The following is a 25,535-nucleotide window of genomic DNA, read 5'->3' as shown; positions in this document are numbered from 1 at the left end:
CAAACGAGAATCAACCGCCGTGTCTCACATGCCAGAGAGGATTTGTGAAGAGCACAAATTGTGTTACAAATGTCACCAAAAAAAAAAAAAAGTGGCATTTAATCAAGGAGGCCACACTGGATGAGTCCACGTTCATAATCAAAGCGCAAACGGGAACTTTGTGAATGGTGTGCTATATGAAAGAAGGTTTGGGGGTGTGCATAGTTCTCAGAACAGCTCAGACCATGCTCTCACTGTTCTCTCTGTTCTTCTGCAAGGGAAGCTGTAGACAGTATCACTGAGGGGAGCAAGCTGATCCCCATGAATCTCTCCTTTAGGGGGTGGATGACCTTCACGGGGCAACTTCTCCGTCAGGTTCTCTGGTGCTTGCGGTTAATTCAGGTCCCCCGCCTTATGATGTTTTAGAATCCTAGTTAAATCGACGCACTGAGAATTCAATGTGCCCTCTCTTTACACAAACTCATTTAAAACACTGTGTGCAGTTCTCTTGTCCCAGCAGAACCGAAAAATTTTAAGCCCCTCCCCTTTTCACCCCGAAACTTCCCAGCCCATGGGAAGCACCGAGAGCTCCCAATAAACTGCTTCACAAGCATCTTTAAAAGGGATGTGCGAACCCCAGCCAGCTCTCGCTGAATCGCCCTACAGCAGGAGTTGTTGAATGCTAAAGCCCAGAGAGAGGTGGGGAGGAGGAAGGGACTCCGACAAGAAGGAGCAGTTGCTGCTATTCCAGAGGATTGAGTTCCAGGCTCAACCCCCAACAAGGCAGCTCGCGACTGCCCCTAACTCCAGCCTGTGCGGGCACGTAGTATACTCAGGCACGAACACTGCAAATAAACTTAATAGGATTTCTTTGTTTATATTTTAATACATGAGTGAGTGTTTCGCCTTTGCGTACGGCACTGTGCCACCTGGATGTCTGGTGTCCAAGAAGCAGCGCTTCGGATGCCTTAGGAAATGGAGTATCGGCAATTGTGGGCTGTCCCGTCGGTGCTGACAACCGAAACTACGTCCTCTAGCAAGAGCGCTTGGTCCATCTCATAATATCAAGAGATAAAATAATTATCAGTAAATTTTTTAAATGGTGACATCATTTGAAAATGTGCAGTTCTAATACCCAAAGTAAATCGGACACAAAGCAGAAAACTCCTATATGAAAAGAAGGCAAAAAGTCTTTTCCCTGACCGGGAATCGAACCCGGGCCGCGGCGGTGAGAGCGCCGAATCCTAACCACTAGACCACCAGGGAAGTTGCAAGCAGGCCTCTTTGTAGGCTATGTGAACTGAATCAGCTACTGTGTTACAGCTGACCGAACTAATTACAAATCCCAGTCAACCAAATTCAAAAGGCTCGAAAGTGTATGGTCGGAACTCCCGCCTAAATGTGTGAATTGACCCAAAATATCCTGTAGCATTTAACAAAGTCACATTTCTATTTTGAGATAGTGTCTCAGCCCTGAACTGGAACTCTATGAAGGCTAGTAAAAAGATCCTCCTGCCTCTGCCTCCCCAAAGCTAGGTTTAAGGACGTGCACCACCACTTCCCGCGCTGAGGCAAGTTTAAAAGAGTAAACTGTTTTCTTGCTTTTCTCTTTATAATACCGAAAGATGTTCAAATATCAAAATTCTTCATCTTAGGTTCTCTTGTCAATTCTTTGCCATAACGAGGACCTAAGTGACAAAGTTATTAGAACGTAGCCTGTAGCACACACAGGGCGTGGCCGAAATAGCTCAGTTGGGAGAGCGTTAGACTGAAGATCTAAAGGTCCCTGGTTCGATCCCGGGTTTCGGCAACACAAGACCAGGTTTTTGTTTTAATGAAACATGCTTCTGTATGTACTATCTTCCCTTTTGTTTTGAGCTGTCGTATTTGTTTCCTTCTCCAAACCTTCCTCCTCTTTATACCCATGACGTTAACCTAAAAGCTGTAAGCCAAAGCCAAGGAAAACAGAAAGTCTTACTGTCCTAACTAACCTTGTGCAACAGCGTAGGATGCGCGGACATCAAGGGAGTAAGTAATGTAAGATTGGCATGGTGTCACTTGCCTTTAATCTCAGCACCCAAGAGGCAGAGGCAGGAAGATCTTATGAGTTGGAGACTAGCCTGGTCTATACAGTGAGTTTTAGGCCAGCCAAGGATATGTAAGGAAGCCAGGTTTCAGCAACTCCCCTCCCCGCCAAAAAAAAAAAAAAAAAAAAGAGTCTAAGGAAGATTTTCTTCACTTTCTGTAATAAGTTTAGAGTCTGAATGGGATTTGTGGAAATTTCTATTTGTACAATATGAGTGAGTATTGACCAAGTATCAAAAACCCTTTGTCACGTTTCCTGGACGGGATGGTACTTTTGTCAATCACTGAGACCAAATAGCTGAAAGAAGAGCTTCCTGTGGCTTACAGTGTGGGGGTGCCATCCATTGTGCAGGAAGACACAGACGCGGGGTCTCAGGGAGTCCACAGCAAGCAGGAAAATGATGAACCTGGATTTTCCCTTCTCGCTCAGTCCAGCTGTCGTCATTCAGGGCAGGTGTTTCTTCCTCAGCTAACTATCTGCGGAAGCACAGACATGCTGGAGGTGCGCATCTCTGAGCAAGCTAAACCCGTCAAGCATGACCTGGCACATGAGGCTTCATTAAACGTCCATACTAGTCAAGATGATTTTCAAGGCCATATTCCAAACTTAAGATCTAAGGAAAGCATTTCGGTGGCTTTGATTTGATACATGACCTGAGAGAGAGCAGGGTCAGAATAGCTTCTTCATTAGGGCTAGCACAGGGCATTAAGATTTCCTGGGGTTTTCTCCACCAAACGGTTCTAATTTCTTAACCTAGATAGTAACCCAAGGAGCTATGTCGGGGTTGTTTTGTTGCTTTGTTTTTTTCCTTGTCAACTTGACACAGGCTAGAGTTTCCTGGGAAGAAAACATGGACTGGGAAATGGTTTCCATCAGCTTGCCTATAGACAGGTCTGTAGGACATTGCCTTGATTAATGAGTGCCCTAGAGGGCCCAGTGCATTTCAGGTGGCACCACCCCTCGTAGGTGTCCTGGGATGTAGAAGCCGCTGAACAAGCCATAGGAAACAAGCCAGTAAGCAGCACTCCTCCACGGCCTCTGCTTCAGTTCTTGCCCCCAGCTGTCTGCCTTGAGTTCCTGCCCTGACTTCCCTGGATAACAGACTACAGCTGTCAGGTGAAATGAACCCTGTCTTACCCAAGTTGTTTTTGTGGTGTTTTTCACAATAACCGAAAGCTAACTAAGGGAAGTCACAAAACAGCATCTGCTTTCAACTACTAATGCCCAATGATGTTTTAAACTCAGCATTGGTACTGTTTGGAAATTCTTTACTGTCTAACTTTTACTATCCGATTCATTGCAGCCTTGTTTGTGATGGCTCTTCATGGCTGTCAACTTGACTAAATCTGGAATTAACTAAAACCCAAGCATCTGGATACGCCTGTGACAGATTCTTGTCCTGATGGGGTGGAAAGACTCACTCAGCCTTTGAGGGGGGGGGGGGGGAAGATCCACCTTTAATCAGGGCTAGACCTTCTGTGGCAGTTTATATAAAAGGCTTAGAAGAAGGAAGCTTGCTCTCTTGGGCTGCTCGCTCTCCCCAGCAAATTCCTTCCTTCCCTGCCATACTGAGCCTTCTTCTTAGGATCCCAGCTTATACTAAAGACCAACTCAGATATCCAACCGTGCGGACTGAACAACTTACTGGATTCCTGGGCTTTCCAGTGCTCGACAGCCGTTGTTGGACTAACTGGACCACAGCCTGTTAACCACACTAATAAAGACTTCCTTCTATACCACACTAATAAAGACTTCCTTCTATCGGTTCTGTTCCTCTAGAGGACCCTGACTAATACACTCCCTATGTGGCTACATCTAAATTCCTCTTTCCATGCCCCGCAGTTTGCTATGTGATCATCGATCTATTCCGCAATCCAGTTGTGTGTCCTTCCATTTTTTTTTAAATTGGACATCACTTAGAGTCATCCGCTGACGTCTGGGTAGTGTTGGCATTTGCCTGATAATCTTTCCCATTTTCATTATCCGAACTCTTGGGAAATATGGTCATGATATTCACCGTGTTCAAAAATAAACCATCATAAACCTTGATGCGAAGTAGCACCGTCTCAGCGGTTAATCTACTTTTACACGGGTGAAGACAGACCACTCAGGACTACACACACTCCTATACACTGAAGCCCCGTGGCTGGGTCACTTGCAGCACTGGGGTCTTACTATCAAAGCCAGGGACTAACTCAGCAGCAGCTGGCAGAGACAGCTGGCAAACCAGTTTGTTTTCTGACGCGCGGCGGATCGGGGTGGAGGTGGGGGTCGTAATTTAAAAGGTTTCTGTATTTTCTCCCACTTCCACATTTAACGCGAAAAAACCAAACACTCAATGGTTTTAAAAATCCCAGGCAGACGCTAAGAACGCTAAATTCCAGTGTGGAACCAGAGGCACTCCCGGGCGAGTCTAGGTAAATCGGGTTTTCACCTCTTCCTCTTCTCACACTATCAGATTCCCGAGAGTTTGTGTAAAGAACAATTTATCCTTTAGGCTTTGAGATCTCTTACGTCCCTTTTGGACTCCTGGGGATCGAGAGGTAGGAAGGAGACAGCAGAAAAGTCGATGGGACTTGGGAAGAAGACCTTGCAAAACTGACTTGCAACGAAGGAAGTGAGATGAAGTGAGGAAATGCTTTCATTAAGATTACAAACTCTTGTGTATGTCCGAGGAAGAGCAGAAGAACAGGGCGACTCTTTTTATCTTTTCAGTTTGGGGAAGATGTTGAATCTTTCAGGTATTTTCAGGAATGAGAAAACAAACAAACTCATTTAAGAACACTGGCTGGGCTAACGTAGGCAAAGTATAATTTGTTACTAAAAAAATATATCCCATCTTACTCGCCACGTGCCTCCTTAGCGCAGTAGGCAGCGCGTCAGTCTCATAATCTGAAGGTCCTGAGTTCGAACCTCAGAGGGGGCACTATCTTTTCTCTTCATTAAAAAAAATTGTATTATGTGGTTTAAAAACTCAAAACTGTCTAATTGCTGTGCAAGTAGCTTCCTTTTCTAGTTGACAGGAGCGATTTTCCCAAGGTCCTTCTTCATACTGCATTGTACCCTAAAATTTATTTGAAAGAAGGAATGCATAGATGAACAATTGACGCTGGATTTTGCCTGGAAGTCCTTCGAACACATACAAAGCTTCCTTACCACCACGTCCTGGATACATGATGTAACCTAGGTTTTCAGTCTCGTTAAATAGAGCTCTGAAAAATTGCCAGGACTTCTAAAACATCGGTTTGGTTATTGATAAACACAACCTTACTACAACCCAGTCTAACCCCAGAAATTTAGATGCTACTAAGAAAAAAGGACTAGCGCCCGAACAGGGACTTGAACCCTGGACCCTCAGATTAAAAGTCTGATGCTCTACCGACTGAGCTATCCGGGCTCTTGCTTCTGACTCTTTCTAGAGTGAATAAAGATACATGGTGTTAATATCTGTTTTACTTTTTTTTTTTTTTAATATTTCTTTTGGTCAGCTGATTTAAAAATCTATTACCCGTCATTCACCACTAAAATGAAAACTCCCGGAGAGCATTTCCTGGATGCTCACTGTTAAACCTTCACCCCTTTGAGCTCAGGAAAGGGGAAGGGGAGCAGGTGTGCTACTCCAACCGCTGGTAACTGCTATAATGAGATGTCCTGGGACCCCACGAAGAGAACGGAGGTTGGGACAATTCGAGAGTTGAAGAAAAACTCAGACCCCAAGTCGGCCTCCTTCCTCTTGCCTGCCAATTTCTCTGACTCTTTTTTTTTTTTTTTTGTTAAACAGTCTACTTCCATCCTTTAATTCCACCTTTGTAAATGGTCTTGATTTAATTGTGGTCTCCACCAGGGCTTCATTAAGGGGGTGCTATCACGAATATGGCTCCAATATCAGAAAGTCCCCCAAATGTCTCTTTTCCACTCCCCAGCTGCCTTCCTCATCCATGGTCATCCTCTGTGTGTGTGTGTCTCTGTGAGCAAAGAGAGTTGGACTGAAGGACTCTGGGGCTTTGTTTCCAGCCCAGGTGATTCAGGTCAGGCTTCTTGAATTCTTCCAAACAAAGACGAAGAGAGCCCATTGAGAGAGCAGCACAAGCCGTTCCCGTTCCATCTGTTCTGATCTGAAAATAATATTCCCCAACAAACACTTTTCTGTTCCTTCCGACCCTGCAGTTCTTTTCTTGGGGGGAGGTAGGACTTCTAGGGAGGTAGAGAAAGTCTAAGAATGAATTTCTCTCTGACTCTTCTTTTGACCGACTTTAAGAGAAAGCCTGAGACGCCGGCCGGCAAATCCGGGCCTGAGACGGGATGGACGGGGACGCTGATTTAGACAGTGGCCGCACGACGTGAGGGTAGGGGACCAACATACACACTTGTGAGGCGTCTCTCCCGGCTCCACAGAGCTGCCAAAGCTGGATGCAAAAGACAGTCTTAACCCTGAACATTTGTCTTCCTTGCTTGCTTTACTTATTTCTCCTTTAGAGTTTTTTTTTTTCTTGAAGTTTGAATAACTTAGAAATTCTGTCAAGAGCAAAGGTACAACGTGGTGAGACTGGAGAGGAACGTTTGTGTTTTGTTTTTATTTATTTTTGCATTTTCGTTTTGTGTCATCTTTGACATAGAGGATCATGGGCGGAATGGAGTGACCCCGATAGTAAGCAATCCCAGAAAAATGGTTAAAGAGAAGCAAACCCACAATTACACACATTTTACACCTTAAACGTCCCTTACCCCTGTCACACTGGCACCCCCACCTCCCTCTCTGTTACATTCTGGCCTGGAGAATTTTCTGGTCATGGTGTGTTAACATGAACAATTGCCAAATATATCTCAAAGGCACCTGAAATTCTCCTGGCTCCAATTGGAGTCAATGGTGATTACATGTTTAATGTTTTTGTTGTTTGTTTGTTTGTTTTTAAAACAGAGCCCTGGAACTAGCCATGTAGAGATTCACCCGCCTCTGCCTCTCGGCTGTTGGAATATTATAGGCATGCTTCACCACGCTTGTCGAGTGTTTAATACGTAAGAAAAAATTAAAAATCACAATTTTATAACTTTGTAACCGACCATTACATTACACAAACAGAAAATTACTTGTTCAGTTTCATTAAATAGTGTTTGGGTTTCTTTTTGCGAAAACAAAGAACATTGTACTTTCTATGGAGAGAGAGAAAGAGAGAGAGAGAGAGAGAGAGAGAGAGAGAGAGAGAGAGAGAGAGAGAGAGAGAGAGGGAGGGAGGGAGGGAGGGAGATTTGCCCACCTACACACTCGAGCTCAAGTCTCTTCTCCGAAAGGAAAGTAAAAAAATATTGCGGCTGCCCCCTCTGAGGTTCGAACTCAGGACCTTCAGATTATGAGACTGACGCGCTGCCTACTGCGCTAAGGAGGCGCCTGTAGACGGCGCCGCACGAACAGGTACCTGTGATCATCTTCATGAAAAATCTTTACAGCTACGATCGCTCTTCAAACAGCTGCTGTTACGGAAGCTCGAGGCACAAAGCAGAAGCCGAGCCTGCTGTGCCCCTGTGCCCGCGAGCCTCCGCGGCTGCGCTAAAAAACCATAGAGAACGGCGCAGGGGGCCGTGCGCAAGGAACTGCGGGAAAGGAGCCCGAAAGTGTGCAATTACTCCAGACAACACAAGGTGGCCCAACCGCAGGGGTAGCGTGGCCGAGCGGTCTAAGGCGCTGGATTAAGGCTCCAGTCTCTTCGGGGGCGTGGGTTCGAATCCCACCGCTGCCACCATTTTCTTCCAATTCAGACCAATGAATATTTTTCTCACCCGCTAAAATTCTCCTCTCCTGCTTTCTGTTTCCTCGGGTTACAAATCGCACTCATACATACCACACCCACAGCAGTCCCGGGAGAGGATGTGCCTTCAACTATTTACTTCAATTAACAGTCTGTAAGCACGTCAGGTGTGACCTTTATTCCCCTAATCTTTTCCTTTTCACCGGCCAAAAGGACCTGCCAACAGATAACAAGTTTTTCTTTAATTCACTCATGTTAAAAAAAATATTATAACGCACCTACTGTGAGCTAGGGCGTGAAGACTCCACACTTCTTTCTTGCTACGTTGGTCGATGAATGAAGAACGAATGTGAAACTTTCCCTTTCCCTGAGTCGACTTTCAACCAAATCGGGCCTCTGCCGCTGAAGAAGTGGACTCCTTCCCGTCCCGGAGACGGAAAGCCTGCCCTCAGCATCAGCGCAGCCTTGTCATTTCATTTGTACCCGAATCAAGATCATCTGAGCTGTATGACTCTAATACCTTGCAAAAGGAAAACAGAACAAAGCGCGAGGGGACAACCATGATCTAAATATACTGTATGAAAAAGTTGATAAAAGTAAATTTGTAAATAATAAAATAAATGCGTTGCCTCGCCACTGCCTCTTATCCTCCAGCTAGAGACCCCTTGGGTCCTCCTGCTCCTCAGTCTTGGGCCTCAACTCAGAAATTATCTTCTCCTGAAGGCTGTCCTGGGTCTCCTATCAACTCAGTGATACCGACAGAAAAAGAGAGAGGGTGCCTGTCCCTTAGGAATAGGGGAACCCGGGAGTGGAGGAGAAAGGAAGGAAACGGGAAGGGAGGGAAAGGGAAAGAAGGAGAAATTGGCTTTGTGAAGACAAAAAGAGACCCCGCAAGTCTAAAAACTGCTCTACGGTACTGACGGGACTGAAGCTTCCTTTGTTCTTCCTGGAGCCCACTGTGTTGGTTTCCGCGTTCACGCTGCACGCACCGAGTGAACTTTGGCGGATCCTGGGGCTGTAGAAGAGGGAGAAAGACTCCGCCTTGGCACCAGCTGCCTGGTGATGAGGGAAAAGCGTTAACAAGCCGCAGCAGTTCACGATTGCAGCTGAGGGCATGCTGCCCGGCACACAGTAGTTGCTCCTGATACCGCAGTCTGCAGATACCGCGTATCGAGTAAATGAAGCAGGGGGATGGAGGGGCTATATACGTCTTTGTTCAGTTTCTAACGATAGGACTAATAGTCACTTTGCTTTTTGTGCTGGGGGAAAACGCACAAACTGCAAGAACTGCTCTGGATGCTGCCAGACCCCGAGATGCAGAAGAACACACGGGAGGTGTGGTGCACACCACGTGGCGCCGGACCATTTCTGCAGTCCAGAAAGATTTTCCACTTAAAAAGTTAATTCCTCCGATAAAAAATACTATTAGGATCATCAAGAGGCAGAGATAAACATTCCATTTAAGGTCGTGCTCCTCTTCATTTGTGTACCAAACATGCGCTTACAAAGAGCACAAGGATAGTTGTGCTGTGAAAATAGACAGGGGGCAGGAGGAGAGCCAGAGGAGAAGGGAGATGGGGAAGGACGTTCGGGATAAGAGCAAAGTTTACTAACTTATACATTTGAAAATGTCACAATTGCTCTCATTTACTTGTATGCTAACCAAAAAAATAAAAAAGATTAAGAGAACAGCAAACAATCTAACAGGAAAATAAATAAATAAAATAAGGACCAAGGATACAGCTGAGAAATTCACGAGAAGGTAACAATAAGTCACTTTGAAACAAACTAAATTTGTAACAGAATTTTAAATAACACCCGTGGGATGGTTCTAGTTTTTTTTTTTTATCAGTGTCCAGAGATACACGTTGTAGCACTGACGAAAGCGGGTTGGTTCCATGGTGTAATGGTTAGCACTCTGGACTCTGAATCCAGCGATCCGAGTTCAAATCTCGGTGGAACCTTATTCCTCAGAATACTTTTGTTGGAACATAGTTTCATTGAATTCCATGAGCAATGAACAGCTCCTTTTGCAACCCAGCATTTGGTTTTATACGGCCTTGGCAGTGAAAAAGGTATATTTGACCCTGTCAACTCCTCACCCAACTGCCAGTTGTGTCACTATGGAGTTTGTGCACGTTTCCTAAGCGGAGATGTTTTCCCGCTGGTGGAAAAGCACAGGACTCAGCGCGCTTTGTGATTAATAGGACACGTCGTGAAGGTTCCGAGCCGACTAAGACAGAAAATGAAAAGGCGAGAAGACGAAGAGTCTGTGAAAGTAATTGAAAACGAGTAAAAGACGATGTGTCAGGAGTGGGATTCGAACCCACGCCTCCATTCGGAGACCAGAACCCCCATCTAGGGAAGCTGAGCTTGAGTCTGGCGCCTTAGACCACTCGGCCACCCTGACACCGCGATAGGTTGTCAATTAATGAATCTTTCAATGATAATGAATGTGTAAGCAATTGTGGATGTAGAAATACAAATCCCTATAAGGTAAACTAAACTCTTTTTCTCTGTCTAGTCAGGAACTTAGACAAAAAAAAAAACCTCTCGAGGTTTTTGCTTCCAATCCCGTCTGCAATTCAGCGTTTATCGGCCCTTGGGTGCCACCCTTCTGGAGTGCAGTGGAGTTAGAAATCTCAAAGATCCTGCAAGCTCAGGTCAGGGTTGGTAAAGCGACTCTGTGGTGAACGTGCTTGCACCCTAAATGAGGGGGTGGGATTTACATGACTCCAAACATTTTATGTCCCACGTCCTCTCTCTCAGGAAGTTTCTGGAGAATTGTTCTAGCAAACATGACTTAATAAAAGCATGTGAAATTCCATAATAGTGACGTTCTCACAACAAAGAAGTAAAAAGAGATCTTCCAAGGTAGAGAGAAGCCAGTCTATGACAGAAGAGAGGGTAAACACAACAGGAGAACACACATTGAACAGAAGACAACAGATTCTCACACATTTCATCCCAGGAACCTGTCACCCAATGAGTTCCCCTCCCCCAGTACTTTAGTCTCTTCTTACCGCAAGACAAGAACCCACCACATGCAGGGTATTATTGGGATATATCTGGGAACAAACAGGCCATTAATCTGCATCTTAAATGGAAAAATCCCTTTAAATTATAAGAAATTTCCCGGAGTAGGGGGTGAGGGGAGAGAGAGAAAAAAAACCATTCTCATGACTAATAAACCTTACCCCTGCAACAACTCAATAAAATGCCTGCACTTTTCCAGGTCTGTAGGAAACTGAGTTTCTGGAAAGCTGGATTGATCCTGTTCTTTGACCCCTATTCTTTCCAATTAAGAATTCTGCCTGAAAGTTCATACTCAGTCTGTTAGGGCTACAATCATAGGGACAAGTTCTCACGTGTTCAGTATCCACAGGTAAGCTAGCGGCCTTCAGGAAGACTCGGCAAGTCGAAAAGCATTGCTACCCAACCTGACTGAGATCCACAGGCAGGAGGACCCGGAATCTTGTGATTTGTCACTGACCCCCCCAGACACACACAAATGCTGATATACGCATATATTTTTATGTTTTATTTTTTGTGATGATAACTGCACCATCCGCCTTTCCTTTCCTGCATGTGCTCCTCTTCCCTTGCTCTCTCTCATCTCACGGCCTCCGTTTCTTTGATTGTTGTTAGATAAAGGAATGGATCAGCAGTTAAGAAGAGTCGCTTCTCTTCGAGGCGCCACAAATTCAGTTCCCAGCACCCATGTTCGGTCGCTCATACTGCTGGTAATTCTAGCTTCAGGGTATCCCACACCTTCTTCCGACTTCCAAGGATACATACACTCTTGTGCACACACCCACACAGACACACAAATAGATATAAATAAAGATAAAAAGGCAAAACAGGGGCTGGAGAGATGGCTCAGTAGTTAAGAGCACTGACTGTTCTTCCAGAGGACCGGGGTTCAGTTCCCCGCACCCACATGGCAGCTCACAACTGTCTGAAGATCCAGTTCCAGGGGATCATCCAGTTCCAGGGGATCTGACACCTTCACACCAGTGTACATAAAATAAAGTAAATAAAAAATAAGAAAAAAAGGTAAAATAAATCTTTAAAAAAAAAAAAAGAAAAGAAAAAAGAAAAAACGTAGAGAGCAAAGGCCCAGATTCAACTTAGGGCTTTCTTACACTTGTGTGCAAGCAAGCGTGCCACACACCCCTCATATGCACATATATGCCCCCCCCAAGGCAGTGGCTATTTCTGGGAAGATCTAGAATCTAGGCTCCATCTCTGCACTTTGAACTATTGTTAGATCAGAATGTGTTACTATAATTCTTCAGTGCAGTACTTCATTGTAGAACTGTAACTGTAATTGCACCGTGTTTTTACAAATGCATCAGCAAAGTTTGGAGATGGTGACCATCCAGTGATTTAGAATTTTCCAGTGTGTGCGTTGGTTTGCTTGGTAGCTAAAGATTTATATACTTAACACCGTGCTACTGAAAACAGCACGGGAAGTAGACTTTGAAATCTGTTACTTAAAGGCATTATTAATGGCCGCTTCTGGTTTAATTTCTGCTTGTCTATGTTTGCATACCTTTCTACCCCAAAGTACATTAAGTAATTACCGCATTAGTGGATGCCCCTTGTTTACCCTGCCAACCGTTGGAGAAAAGTCAAAGATATTAGTAACATACACTTCTGTATATCTGCCATGGTGTTTCCAGAGACCTTTAACTAAGGGGGGCAGGGAAGCAGCCTCAGATGTGGGTAGCACTGTCGGTAGGCTGGGTGCCCCGATGGAAGGAAAGCATTCTCTCTCTCCTCGCCTCCCCCCCCCCCCCCCCCCCCCCCCCCCCCCCCCCCCCCCCCCCCCCCCCCCCCCCCCCCCCCCCCCCCCCCCCCCGCTCNGTGGTTTTGGAGCCTGTCCTGGAACTAGCTCTTGTAGACCAGGTTGGTCTCGAACTCACAGAGATCCTCCTGCCTCTGCCTCCCAAGTGCTGGGATTAAAGGCCTGCGCCACCACCGCCCGGACTTTACATTTTTTATAGTGAGGTCTCAGAGATGATATTTCTAAGTGGGAAAATGAAATTGACATATTACCTCAAACATATGACCTTGAGATAATGTCACAAAACTCATATTAAGGCTAATTGTACAACACAGTGGTGGATCACATGTGGCTCACACCTATGGTCCTGGAGGAGAGAAAGACAGAGAGAGAGAGAGAGAGAGAGAGAGAGAGAGAGAGAGAGAGAGAGAGAGAGAGAGAGACTTTGAAAGATCAAGTACAGCCTTTACTTCCTCCCAATGATACATCTTTTTAAAAATTTTTATTTGTGTGGTGACTTAAGTGAGATGTTTCCCATAAACATCTGAATACTTGGTCTTCTGTTGGTGGGACTGTTTGGGGAAAGAGGTGTGACCTTGTTGGAGAAGGTTCGTCACTAGAGATTGGCTTTAACAGTTTAAAGACTTGTATCATTTCAATTTTGCTCTGTTATTTTGAGTTCACACATAGACATCATGTGAACGATCTTCATTCTAGATGCAAAACTGTGCCAGCCCAAAGAATTCCATGCCGCCTGTTTTAGGTAGGGTTTCTAACTAAAAAAAAGACACTGTGGCCAAGGCAACTCTTAATAAAGAAAACATTTAACTGGGGTGGCTCACTTACAGTGCAGAGGTTCAGTTCATTTTCACCATGGTGGGACATGGCAGTGTGCAGGCAGACACGGTACTGGAGAAATACCTGAAGAGTCCTACATCTCGCAGGCAGCAGGAAGTGAGCTGAGTGTCACACTGAGCAAAGCTTGAGCAAAAGAGACCTCAAAGCCTGCTCCCACAATGACACACTTCCTCCAACAAGGCCATACCTCCTAATACCGCTACTCCCTTTGGGGACCATTTTCTTTCAAATCACCACACCACCCTTGCAAAGCTACAGGTATTGCTTTCCACTCTCTGCCTCAATCCTGGAAACTACTGATGAATGTTTGCGTATAATTTTAATATTTCAAAAGTACTATGAAAAGAATGGAGATAAATGGTCAGAAGCACTGCCTGCTCCTCCATAGGACCCAGGTTTGATTCCCAGTACCCATAAGGCTTATAAAACTCTGTAATTCCAGTTCCAGAGGATTCATGTGAACATTCACACATGCTGGCAGAATAGCCACACACAGAAAATAAACAAATCTTTAAAGGGGGAGAAAATGGTACCCAAATCAAGTCTGCTCACTCTCCATGCTCTCATTTACACACACACACACACACACACACACACACGCACGCACGCACATGCACGCACACGTGTGTGAACACACACACACACTTAGCCATAGTGCTGGAGATTTGGATATAGGCTCTTTCACATGCTAAGCACATCTATCACTAAATTGTAACCTCAGCATGTGTTCAAATCTTGTTCAATTTCCCTGTCTCTCCATCCTCCTCCCTCCCCTTCTTCTTCCTTTCCTTCTAGGGTCTTACCAAGTTGTCCAGACTGGCCTAAAACTCATTCTGTTGTCCAGGTTGGTCCCAAACTTTTGATCCTTCTGCCTCAGCCTCTCAAGTAACTAGGCTTCTAGGCCTGATTTGATATGTGCATATGTGTGTCTCTGTGAGTATATATACAGATGAACTTTGTTTTCTTCAGTGCTAGGATCAAACCCAAGGCACTGAGTATACTGGACAAGTGTTCCATCATTTGGCTGCATACCCAGCCTCTGGAGTCATTGGTTCTATTACTTCCAAGGAGTAATTTTATGAGCACACAAACTTTTACAGGAACTCTGGGAAAGGAGATTTACCAGCCAGATGCAGAGGAAGTTGGACATACAGTACTAAGGAGAGGGAACGAGCCATGTGGCAAAACATAGACTAATATGAGTGGGTTAATTTATGTTTTAAGAGCTAATTGGGAACAAGCCTAAGCTAAGGCCAAGCTTTCATAATTAATAAAAAGTCTTTGTGTTGTTATTCAGAAGTTGGTAGTCCAAAGAAAGACCTGTTACAAAGTGTGTCATTGGAGGTGGGCTTTGAGGTCTCAGAAGCTCAAGCTAGGACCACTGCCTGCGGATCTGGATGTAGAACTCCCAGCTATCACTCCAGCACCATGCCAACATGCTTCCTACCAAGATGATAATGGACTAAACTTCTGAACTGTAGGCCAGTCCCAAATAAATGTTTTCCTTAATAAGAGTTGCTGTGGTCGTGGTGCCTCTTTCCAACAATAGAAATCCTAACTAAGATACACACTAACTCTGAAATTTTTCTTGGTCAAGGGCAGAGAAAAGGAGAGGAAACAGAACTCTGTGCCTCTTGGGTTCTATGCAGCCTGCATGAAGGATCCGATAAAGGGGAGTCACCAGACGCAAATGCCTCTGAGATGTTAAAGCCTGGCAGATTTTAGACTAAGTCATTGGTCTCCTTAGAGTAGGTAAAATAAAGACAACAAATAGGAATTTATTTTACAACAAAACATTTTATTTAAAAAAAAAAACTCTAATTATAAGTGTTGGTACACACCTGTAATCTTGGCACCCAAGATACTGAGAAAGGATGATTGTCAAGTACTAGGCCATCTTGGGTTACTTAGGGAGACTCTCAACAAAACAAAATACATAATAAGTGATAGTTTAATAACATTTTTGCTTGCTTGGTTTTTGAGAACAAATATGGCTGTATAGTCCTGGCTGTCCTGGAACTTGAACTCAGAGATCTACCTGTCTTTGCCTTCTGAGTACTGGAATTGAAAGCATGTACCACCATATGTGGTTGTGTTTTAATATCTTTGTCCTGTGTTTTAAAGGGTTTGAGCAATGTCTTGAAAGCAAAATAAATAAATAAATAAGAACAGACGTGAGAAAAATACCTTTAATCCCAGTACTCAGGAGGCAGAATCAGGCAGATCCCTGTGAGCTCCAGGACAGCTAGGGCTGTGTACAGTGACTCTTTTTCTAAAAAATCCTCTAGTTCGTTTTAGTATAATTTTGGGTATATGATGATGAGGAGGAGGAGGAGGAGGAGGAGGAGGAGGAGGAGGAGGAGGAGGAGGAGGAGGAGGAGGAGGAGTAGTGGAGGAGTTAGGAGATTGGGAGAGAATGAAAAGGAGAGGGGAAGGGGAGGAAGGGGAGGAGGTGAGGAAGAAAGGGAGATGAGGGAAGAGGAAGAGTGATGTTTTCTGTCAGTTTAGCAGCTGCACGTGAATCTACTGATATTTTCATTATCATCTGCCTCCCCATGGCCCCTCAGTCAGTGCCCCATCGGCCACTCAGGCTGCATCCTGGCAGGTCCCATGGCTGCTCTATCATGACCACAATATGTAGGTTTAAATTCAGTCTTTGTTCTATTTATCCATAAGACTCGGGACTCAAAGGCTGGGGCAAAAACCTACTAGATCAGAGAGGTTGGGTAGCAAATAGCTGACCTTGCTTTTTGGCTGGAGACACTGCAAGGAGAGAGACACGCCTCTTCCCTTGTCTCAGAACCAAAAAGGAAAGCACTAAACCTGCCCCTTCCTTCCTGTTCTTCCTTGCTATCCAAACTGTGGGCTTTTCTATGGCCAATTCCAGTCAGCTAGTTGCTGGCTCTGCCCTCATTCAAGATTTAACTTTATTAGCAAGTCTCAGGAGTGTCGGAGTGTGAACAAAATACCCTACAACAGAAGAGAGGAGGTAGAGAGAAGAGAGAGAGGGAAAGAGAGAAAGAACACACTTTTCCCATTCCGCCAGCTGAAGGCCTGAGCAAGGCATTGCTGAAGGCCAGTGTGTACTGGTCCTTAACACTGCTTTACAAGAGATGCTGAAGACGGTCCTCATTCATGATGACCTGGTCCATGAAATTCCCAAAGTGGCCAAAGCTTTAGACATCTGCCAAATCCATCTTTGTGTTGTTGTATCTAATTGCGATGAGCCTGTGTATGCCAAGTTGGTGGAAGCCTTGTCGTGGAATTTAACTAGGCAAAGACGTGTTACATTTGTTCATGCTGCATTTGTTTAACTGAGTAAAGATATGTTGCATTTGCATTAATTAAATAAAATTAACCTGGGTTCAGAGAGGTGGGGTTGGCAGCTCGCTGACACGAAGTAGGTAGGAGTGCAGCGTGGATTTTTCGGTTGGGGCCCTGTGGAAGGCAAAAGGCTTCCCGGAAAGCCAGCTAAGAAAGAAAGTTGGTCAGTTGCTACTCTAACTCTTTGAGCTCACAGGTTTTCACCCTAGCCTTTGAATCCTCGGTTTTATTAGAACAATTGAGACTTAGTTAACTCTACCTTTAGGCAGCAACAGAGTCTTTATCTGGGAGAGCAGAATCCCCCAAGCCCTGGGAGCCTAGCTGATAGAAGCTTAAAGCCCTACCGCTGTGACGAGGTTAAGACAGCAAAGCCCCTTCACCAAGGGCCAAATAAATCTAATTAAGGTTGGTGATGAGAAACTGGAGCAAGTGGGCCTCTGTAACACCCACTGAGAGGGGAAAGAAACCCCGTAAAGTGACTGGTTGCTATTGTGTAGTAGTTAAAGAGGACGGCAAATGATCTCTGGCTAAGGATGTCATCAAAGAGTACTTCAAATGCAAGAAATGAACAAATAAAAAAATGGTTCAGGAAAAAAAAAACCTTTAACGTCACATCACGGCTTCTCTCATAGGCAGAATCTAGATTTAGCAATACACACAGAGAGGATACCTAACACGAGGAAAGTACAGCGACATATATTATGAAGAGGCCATAATGGACAAGGGAGGGCAAAAACTTAACTCAAAAAAGTCCTTAAGAATTTGACAAAATGAAAAAAAACATGGAGAAGTTTTAAGGAGGACCCTTCCTGGAAGTGGTATGAAAATAGTTGGAAAAGAAAGATTGGGAACAAAACTAATGACAGCAGTTTCATTCATCTGACTGTCAGGTCACTGCGAACTCATTTGCAAACTGACAGACTGCAGCAGCAATTTAGGTCAAGGCGGATTAACGAAAATTCAAATGGCGTGGATGGAATTGGAGAAAAGCACTTGCCTAGCACGGGGCCCTGAGTTTGATCTTCAGCACTGGGAACGTGGAAGTGAGCAGAGAAATTAAGCAATAAAGCAAATGACAACTCCACTAAATTTCGTGGATAAGGAGAAAACAGCCATCCTTTGGGAAAGGAGGGGGTCAGTAGGAATCCCAGAAGAGAAAAGCTTCCATTCCCCCGCCCCCACCTCACCCAACAGGCCAGTTTGCCTGCCTCCCGCTCCAGGCCATCTGCCTCCCAGGGTTAAGAAAGCAGAGGCCACAGCAGCCCTGAATGACAAGGCTAAACTCCAGGACACACGTCTGCCCTCTGCATATCCTATTTACACACTGGCTTGCAAAACTTGTTTTTTTTCCTTCTGGAGAAAAAGAGTGGAATTTTCAATTCCTTTGAACCAGAGCAGACTCTGGTGTGGCCTAGGCCAAATACTGGACCTTTTCCCTGGGAGTGCTCTCCATAACTGGGCCTGGAGTTTCAAAAGGGCAGGTTGGAGAAAGGAGGCTCGGTTTGGCAAGACCTGTTGGCACATCGAATTTCGTGTCCCACGGTGAAGATCCGAGTAAAATCCTCGAAGGTAATGCTCTGGATGCAGAAGCCCCTGTTGCTCAAGGACAAGGGCAACACCGAGACAGTTCCAAAAGACAGCGGGAAATGCCCCGGTAGAGGTGACAGCAGACCGCAACACTATTCTGTGACAAGAGAACGGACATTCTGGGCTACAAGACCTGGGGTCATCGTGGGATTCTCAATAGAGCAAAAACTAGCAAGCTTTAGGTTCTACTCAATGCCATCCAATGTACACGGTATTTTACTTAAACTGATGGGTGAGCATTGTTATGTCCAGATCTGCGAAGTCCCCCAAAAACCAACAAGGAGACTGAGTCCCGTATATAAAGAGCCTTTATTTTATGCAAGTTTGCAAACTCCGCCTCTCCGCATGTCCAATGTATTGGAACAAACGGAAAGCCCCGAGCTCAGTTAGAGTTGGGTTTTTATAGTAGTAAAGGTGGGAATGCGGGATTTCTGAGGTTCAGGACCCCTGATTGACTGACATTTATTTGTCTAGGGGTGTCCTGGTGAGTGTGTGCTGGAAGGTGGTCCTGTCTACAGCGGTTGGAATGTAAGGTGTAAAGGCATTTCTTTTGGATGGTCTGTTCTTGGGTGGTGCTCAGGTAATCTTAGTTTATCAGCAACCTACTGAGATTCAGGCCTTTATTAAACTTATCGATGGCTGAGTCCTATTCTGGCCCGTGATAATGGTTGGAAGTAAAGAACTTCCTTTGGGTGGTCTGTTTCTATTTAGCTTATCATGGCTGGCTCCCACAAGCCCCTTTATGGCTCAAACAGTTAAAAAAGAAAACCAAGTCTAACTCCTTGCTGGAGTATATCCCTGGGGAAAAAAAAAAAAACAGGCTCAAGGGGGGGACACTGAAGTGGGTTGTTAGGTGTAAGAATTATTAACGCCGCGCTCGGAGGGACCACAGTACGGGGGACACTCAGAATTTCAGGCCCCAGCGACTTAGAGAGCAGGCTCCGGTGGGGGTGGGGAGTGGGGTCCGAGAACGAGGCTCAAATGACAGAATCCTGGCAGAATCCTGGTCCTTTCTTAGGTGGTCTCCTAGGAAACCGCTGATTCCACAGCAGGTGGCGGAGGAGGGGCGGGAGCCCTTTGACACGCCTCGTCTGGCAGCCTCACTTGGGGAAGTGAGAAGTTTGGGCACTTAGCCTGTTGAGAAGTCGGACTCAAAGGCGGGCTCTCAGTGGGACGGCCCCCCAGTAGTTGTAACGCTAAGGAGACAAGGGAAGACTTCACTGGGTATCGGGCTCTGACCATCCGCACTCTGCTCTAAACTCTACCAAACCCCATTTCACACGAGAAGAAAATGAGGCTCGCAACGGTAAACCAACTTACTCCAGGGCGGAAGTAGACCTGGGCTTCTCCGTTTCTGCCATTCAGAAAAGTTGCTGATAATTCAACCTTTTTCAGGCAGTGGGAATCGCCGGCAGTTGGGTGTGTTTCTTAGTGCTTCACACACGGGGAGGAGCTTGTGCGGGTACTTCTACAAAGCCATCTTACTTTTAAAGGAGACGAGGCCTAGGCACTAAGAGGAAACCCAACAAAAGACTACGAATCCACAGACGCCTGGAGTGTCCGGACCCCACGGCCAGGGCCACGCTGCGCACAGTGCACTGGGCGGCCACCACCGACCCCTAAGCTGGGTACCGGCGCTCCAGCTCCGGGGTCTCCAGGACAACGCCGAGGAAACCCGCCCGCTCGCCTAAAAGAGAGCGGCGCGCGAAGCCAGGCCCCGCCCCCGGCCCACCTCTTCCGTTTGGCCCGTGGAGTCTGCGCGGCCCGGGGATCCGTTCCGACACGGCCACGTTGCCCTGTGAGCCAGCCGGCGGCGCCGGGTCCCCGACGCCCCTCTGCTCGGCCCCCGACCGGGCTCCGGAGTCCAGGCCTTCCCGCGCTCGCGGCGGGGTGCAGCGGTGCAGGGATTGGTCCGGCCGGCGAAGAGCCCGGCGCGCCTCCGCCATCCCGGCCTTGGAGGCCCCGCCCCGCTCCGGAGAGGAGAAGCCGAGCGAGAGCGCCGGGCTCAGCCAGAGCTCGGCTCCGGGCTCATGCCCTGCGGCCCAGCCTGCCCGCGACATGGCCTCCGGGAGCGTGGCCGAGTGCCTGCAGCAGGAGACCACCTGCCCCGTGTGTCTTCAGTACTTCGCGGAGCCCATGATGCTCGACTGTGGCCACAACATCTGTTGCGCCTGCCTGGCCCGCTGCTGGGGTGCGGCGGAGACGAACGTGTCGTGCCCGCAGTGCCGGGAGACCTTCCCGCAGCGCCACATGCGGCCCAACCGGCACCTGGCCAACGTGACCCAGCTGGTGAAGCAGCTGCGCACCGAGCGGCCGTCGGGGCCCGGCGGCGAGATGGGCGTGTGCGAGAAGCACCGCGAGCCGCTGAAGCTGTACTGCGAGCAGGACCAGATGCCCATCTGCGTGGTGTGCGACCGCTCGCGGGAGCACCGTGGCCACAGCGTGCTGCCCCTCGAGGAGGCGGTGGAGGGCTTTAAGGTAGGGCCGGGCCGGCGGACAAAGGGGCGAAGCCGGGGGCTTCCCGGGGCCTGCCGCCGAGAAAATGGCGAGCCGGACGTGGGGCCCGGCGCCGTCATTTCCTCCCTGTCGGCTGCGGAACCTCCGTACTCAGACTCGGAAGGAGAACCTGTAGCTGGCGGGGCCAGAAGCGTCCCCACCCCCAGGCTTCCCCCACTCCCCCCCCCCTAGCGCCCCCCTGTTCTGCCTCAACGCGTGCGGGGCAGGGACGGCGCGAGGAGACCCTCCCTTTTGACAAAGGAGTTGCACATCAAGCCACGTCCACTTTGATAGGCTTTGGAGACCTCGAACTCCACCCGGCCCGGGATAGCAAACTAGACAGTCGCTGCTGGCCGGCGAATTCACCTCAAGCAATGCCTATCACTTAATCTATGTCCCCAGCTCTTTCCTGCTTGAGTAAATCATTTAACCACTCTGAGACTCGGGAGAGAACAGTTATTATGAAGAGTAAGTGAACTCACAAGCCCTGAAGAGGCCTTTGTGGACTGTTGAATAAACACCGGCGTGGCTACACAGTAGTGCAAAAACGTTGCTTATAAAGGAGCTCTAAAGTGGCAAGGAGTCTATTTTGACAACTGCAGGGATACAGACACCCCGAAATATACTTGTTTAAATGTGGGCTCATCCAAATATCAGTTCTGTTTACGTAGCTGACACCTGTATCCGTTCACTCTCCGGTGAGGGGTTGTAGCATGGGAGAGTGATGTTTACCCATTCTGTGCCTGAGGAAAATAAGTCATTGTCTCTGTGTTCCTCCAAGGAACTTTGTGTTCCTCAGCTTTTGAGCCTCCTTACCTAGATGCCTCATAACTTAGGCAGAACTGGTAGGTGGCTCAGAGTTCAAATAAGAAACCGCTCCAGCAGAGCTGTGCCGACCCCTACGCTTTGGGCTCTTCCCAGGAGTGGCATTGTGGTCTGAGGACAGTCCATCTGGGCCTTGGCATCTGTAGTTTGGGTTCCTGTGTGATAAGCAGAGTAACGTCTTGAACTGACCAACTGTTTGCTTTCTTCAGGAACAAATCCAGAATCGGCTGGACCATCTAAGAAGAGTGAAGGATTTGAAGAAGAGACGGCGGGCGCAGGGGGAGCAGGCGAGAGCTGAGCTCTTGGTAAGGGTCCCATTCTCCAGCCTGCAGAACGTTGCATCTGGATAGTAACCTTCTGAACTACTATCTCTGATAGTCCTTGAGAAAACGCAGTGTTTGTCAGGGTACAGTGAAAAACTTCAGAGGTATCAGCTCTGGGAGGTTTGTCCAGAGAGAGACAGCCTCTAGGAATCCAGAATCTTGGGTTTGCCTCTTAGCTCTGGTGCTTGCCGGTTTAGATGGAGAGGTGGTGCAGCCTCTCTCGGCCTTATTTCTTTGTCTGTTAGAGAGGTCGGGTGAAAGCTGTGGTTGTCCAGCCTGCCGGTGCTGCCCTTTCTGCCCTTTAAATGGTAAATGGTTGGTTTGAGGCCGAGTCAAAGATCGAGTGGGAAGATGGGACAAGGTTGGTAAGTTTTATAGCGAGAAACAGACCTGTGCCGGCAAATTGTTCCTGCCAGGGCGTGAGTCACACCCCTTTCGGAAACACTGACCTTTAAGGTTTCTTTTAGCTTTAATTTTGTACGTCTAAGATTGTATTGTCTGCTTTATGCCTTTGAAAGACTTACCCAACTGAGAAGAGGTATGAGCTTAGGAAAAGTGTCTATAAGCCAAGGTGTGTGTGCGCATGCGCACACAAGTGTGCTACAAAGATGCCCAGTAAGTGCCTAAGAAAATTGGTTTGGTTAGAGGTGTGATGGGGTGGGGGTTCTTGGGACAGCTGAGTTCAGGTCAAAAAAGGGCCAGTAGTACTTTTAGCTTTGTGGGTTTACACAAGCCAACTCACAACTAAACAGCTCAGTTATTGTATCTCAAAATCAGTCATGTCTAATATGTAAATGAGTGGGTGTGGCTGGATTCAAGGAAAATGTTTTTGGAGTGTTCTCAAGTCATTTGCTGACCATTTGTTATTTATTTAGAAATAATTTAACTGTGTAGTTCAGGAATGTCTTAAACTCTGAATATTCTTTGCTTGGTTTCCCCAGATGCTGGGATTACAGGTATGCCCTGCCACACTTGTAATCCCTCAGGTAGAACGCTTGCTTTTTTGAGATGAGGTCTTCCATAACCCAAGTTGATCTTGAATTCATTAGTTAAAGTCCCAATCTTTCCGTCCCTGCCTTCCAAGTGCTAGGAATCCAGGAATGCACTGGCACACCTGCCTCTACAGCTTCTTGGCAGTTGAGGAATTGGGTAGAGAAGAAAAGATAGACAAACTGTAATAGACAAATTGTGTAGGACAGCTTCAATGCCAAACCCATAAGCACTCCCCCAAAATCATAAAGGATCACATAAAGGGACCAAGTAAGTGAGTCTAGGTAAGTGTGTGTGATCATTCCGGATCACCTCCACAGGGTACACAGCTAACCCTGCCACTTCTGTATGGCTGTATTTCATGACTCTACCAGGCAGGGTATGATCTGATCTTGTCCTTCAGTGCTCATGGGCTCTAGGCATATAGAACCAACCATGTCTTCTCTTCCCTCTTTAAATGCCTGTGCCATTTGCTCAGCCTAAAAAGCCTATCTTAACTCATGCTTACATGGTATTCTACAAGATCCTGTGTGAACATGGATTTTGGGGAGACTGTTGAACTTCTCCCGTTGTCTTTACCCATCATGACAGTGTCTCGTGAACCTATCACTTGACTGAGTCTTTTACGGTAGGGACTATTTCTTAATTACCATTGGAGTAATTCAGTTCATGGTGGATAAAGACTGGAGAGAGGGACGGAGGGAGGGAGAGAGAGAAGCTGTTATAGTATGAGATGAGGTCTCGGGTTAAGTCATTGGGAAGATTTACAAGAGTTCTAGAAGTGAGCATTTCCTATTCACTACCATTACATGTCATGTACAGAGCCTGACCCAGATGGAGAGGGAAAAAATCGTTTGGGAGTTTGAGCAGCTGTATCACTCCTTGAAGGAGCACGAGTATCGCCTGTTAGCTCGCCTCGAGGAGCTAGACTTAGCCATCTACAACAGCATCAATGGTGCCATCACTCAGTTCTCCTGCAACATCTCTCACCTCAGTGGCCTGATTGCCCAGCTGGAAGAGAAGCAGCAGCAGCCCACCAGGGAACTCTTACAGGTAAGCAGGAAAGCCCTGCAGGGCAGTGTTCATGATGCCCTTTGTCCTTTGTAACTGCTTAAGTGTTGGGCATTTTGGAAGGAAAACTGTATACTAGAAGTTGTTTTTTTTAGTTTTTGGGGTTTTCTTTTTTTTTTTTTTTTTTTTGTGTGTGTGTTTTGTTTTTTTCAAGATAGGGTTTCTCTGTAGCTTTGGAGCCTGTCCTGGAACTAGCTCTTGTAGACCAGGCTGGCCTTGAACTCACAGAGATCTGCCTGCCTCTGTCTCCCCAGTGCTGGGATTAAAGGCATGTGCCACCACGGCCCAGCTAGAAGTTGTGACTGACACAACTCAGTCAGTTCTTCAGTTGCAGTGTATCATGGAAAGGGCAAAAGAAAAACGTAGTCATTGGGCCCCTCCTGCAGTATCTGACTGTGGGCCCATCCCTTGACTCTGTTGGGGCTTCATTGATGGATCTCATTTGCTCAGGATCAATTATTTATTTTTTTTTTAAAAAAGTTGTGCTTTTTTTTTTTATTTTTTTTTATTTATTTATTATGTATACATTATTCTGTCTGCTTGTTTGCCTGCAAGCCAGAAGAGGGCACCAGACCTCATTACAGATGGTTGTGAGCCACCATGTGGTTGCTGGGAATTGAACTCAGGACCTTTGGAAGAGCAGGCAATGCTCTTAACCACTGAGCCATCTCTCCAGCCCCCTCAGGGTCAATTATAATAAAGAATTTGAACCACATCTCTTTCAAGGCCCTTTCATTATCCTGAAATTTTAAAATATATATGTATATTACCACAGCCAGAAGGACCTGGGGTAGAGAACAGGTGCAGTTCACCTGAACATTGCTGTAGTTTGCCTGTGCTCGTGTAGCTGAGAAGAGCCAGTGTACTTCCCAGGACAAGACCACAGTAGATGATCCACTGTTTGCCTTCCTGTCTTATCTCCCATTAATACAGGCACTGTGGTGGGCACTGGAATTAAGTGATAGGTAAATAAACTTTCCTTAATTATGTTTTAGTTTGAAGTTCAGACAGTAACTTGTTATGTGTAAATGGTTATCACATATGTTAATAAATGCCTGAAGAAGGATGATTAAAAGAAATCCCACACTAGCTCAGAATTGAGAAAAAGACATTTATTTAGGGGTAGACTCACAAATCAAAATCCTCTGCTGAAACGGAGATCAGAAACCAAATCCCGCAGCTGGAAAAGAGAGACTGGACCCAGGCTCTACATCAGCATATATAGTATAAGAGGCCACGTCCCAGTGGGCTGGTAACCACTGGCTGTAAGACTTCCTACAGCAAATGCCTTTTAAAACAGGTCATAGGATAGTACAATAGTGAGCAAATTATGGCCTGCCTTTTGTTTCTGTTGGTGCTTGGAACTAAGTAGGTTTTTTATTTGAAGATGTTTGGGAAAGGTGAGAATGTTTTTCATCGTAGGTGAAACTGTATGAAATTGAGGTTCCGTGTCTATCAGTTTC

The 25,535-nt window shown here is 46.5% G+C and overlaps 1 protein-coding gene, 1 long non-coding RNA gene and 8 other non-coding genes across 11 annotated transcripts in view; 5 read left to right on the top strand and 5 right to left on the bottom strand.

Moving 5' to 3' along the window:
- Positions 1–1,173: 1,173 nt before the first annotated feature.
- Trnae-cuc (transfer RNA glutamic acid (anticodon CUC)) lies at positions 1,174–1,245 on the bottom strand. The gene has a single exon. It is a non-coding gene; the product is annotated as a tRNA-Glu (tRNA).
- Positions 1,246–1,716: 471 nt separating this feature from the next.
- On the top strand, positions 1,717–1,789 carry Trnaf-gaa (transfer RNA phenylalanine (anticodon GAA)). The gene has a single exon. It is a non-coding gene; the product is annotated as a tRNA-Phe (tRNA).
- Positions 1,790–4,918: 3,129 nt separating this feature from the next.
- Positions 4,919–4,991, top strand: Trnam-cau (transfer RNA methionine (anticodon CAU)). The gene has a single exon. It is a non-coding gene; the product is annotated as a tRNA-Met (tRNA).
- Positions 4,992–5,389: 398 nt separating this feature from the next.
- Trnak-uuu (transfer RNA lysine (anticodon UUU)) lies at positions 5,390–5,462 on the bottom strand. Its single transcript has one exon. It is a non-coding gene; the product is annotated as a tRNA-Lys (tRNA).
- A 1,914-nt stretch (positions 5,463–7,376) lies between these two features.
- On the bottom strand, positions 7,377–7,449 carry Trnam-cau (transfer RNA methionine (anticodon CAU)). The gene has a single exon. It is a non-coding gene; the product is annotated as a tRNA-Met (tRNA).
- Positions 7,450–7,718: 269 nt separating this feature from the next.
- Trnal-aag (transfer RNA leucine (anticodon AAG)) lies at positions 7,719–7,800 on the top strand. The gene has a single exon. It is a non-coding gene; the product is annotated as a tRNA-Leu (tRNA).
- A 1,901-nt stretch (positions 7,801–9,701) lies between these two features.
- Trnaq-cug (transfer RNA glutamine (anticodon CUG)) lies at positions 9,702–9,773 on the top strand. The gene has a single exon. It is a non-coding gene; the product is annotated as a tRNA-Gln (tRNA).
- A 341-nt stretch (positions 9,774–10,114) lies between these two features.
- Positions 10,115–10,219, bottom strand: Trnal-caa (transfer RNA leucine (anticodon CAA)). The gene is made up of 2 exons: positions 10,182–10,219; positions 10,115–10,160 (listed from the first exon to the last, which is right to left on the bottom strand). It is a non-coding gene; the product is annotated as a tRNA-Leu (tRNA).
- Positions 10,220–18,657: 8,438 nt separating this feature from the next.
- On the bottom strand, positions 18,658–19,992 carry LOC126501583 (uncharacterized). Its single transcript, XR_007591719.1, has 2 exons — positions 19,688–19,992; positions 18,658–19,563 (listed from the first exon to the last, which is right to left on the bottom strand). It is a non-coding gene; the product is annotated as an uncharacterized lncRNA (long non-coding RNA).
- Positions 19,993–20,132: 140 nt separating this feature from the next.
- Trim27 (tripartite motif containing 27) overlaps positions 20,133–25,535 on the top strand; it is an 18,729-nt gene continuing 13,326 nt past the window's right edge. The window contains exons 1-3 of one of the 2 annotated variants that reach the window (XM_050142333.1): positions 20,133–20,845; positions 21,898–21,993; positions 23,824–24,054. In XM_050142333.1, the coding sequence (XP_049998290.1) occupies positions 20,426–20,845; positions 21,898–21,993; positions 23,824–24,054 (747 nt within the window). In that variant the 5' untranslated portion in view covers positions 20,133–20,425. The remainder of the gene's footprint in view (positions 20,846–21,897; positions 21,994–23,823; positions 24,055–25,535) is intronic. The other variant, XM_050142332.1, reaches the window with a different exon arrangement.

The sequence above is a fragment of the Alexandromys fortis genome, unplaced genomic scaffold (genome assembly GCF_014885135.2).
Source record: "Alexandromys fortis isolate MF-2015 unplaced genomic scaffold, M_Fortis_MF-2015_v1.1 scaffold_5, whole genome shotgun sequence".
NCBI classification, from domain to species: Eukaryota; Metazoa; Chordata; class Mammalia; order Rodentia; family Cricetidae; genus Alexandromys; species Alexandromys fortis.
This window is presented reverse-complemented; position numbering and strand designations above follow the sequence as displayed.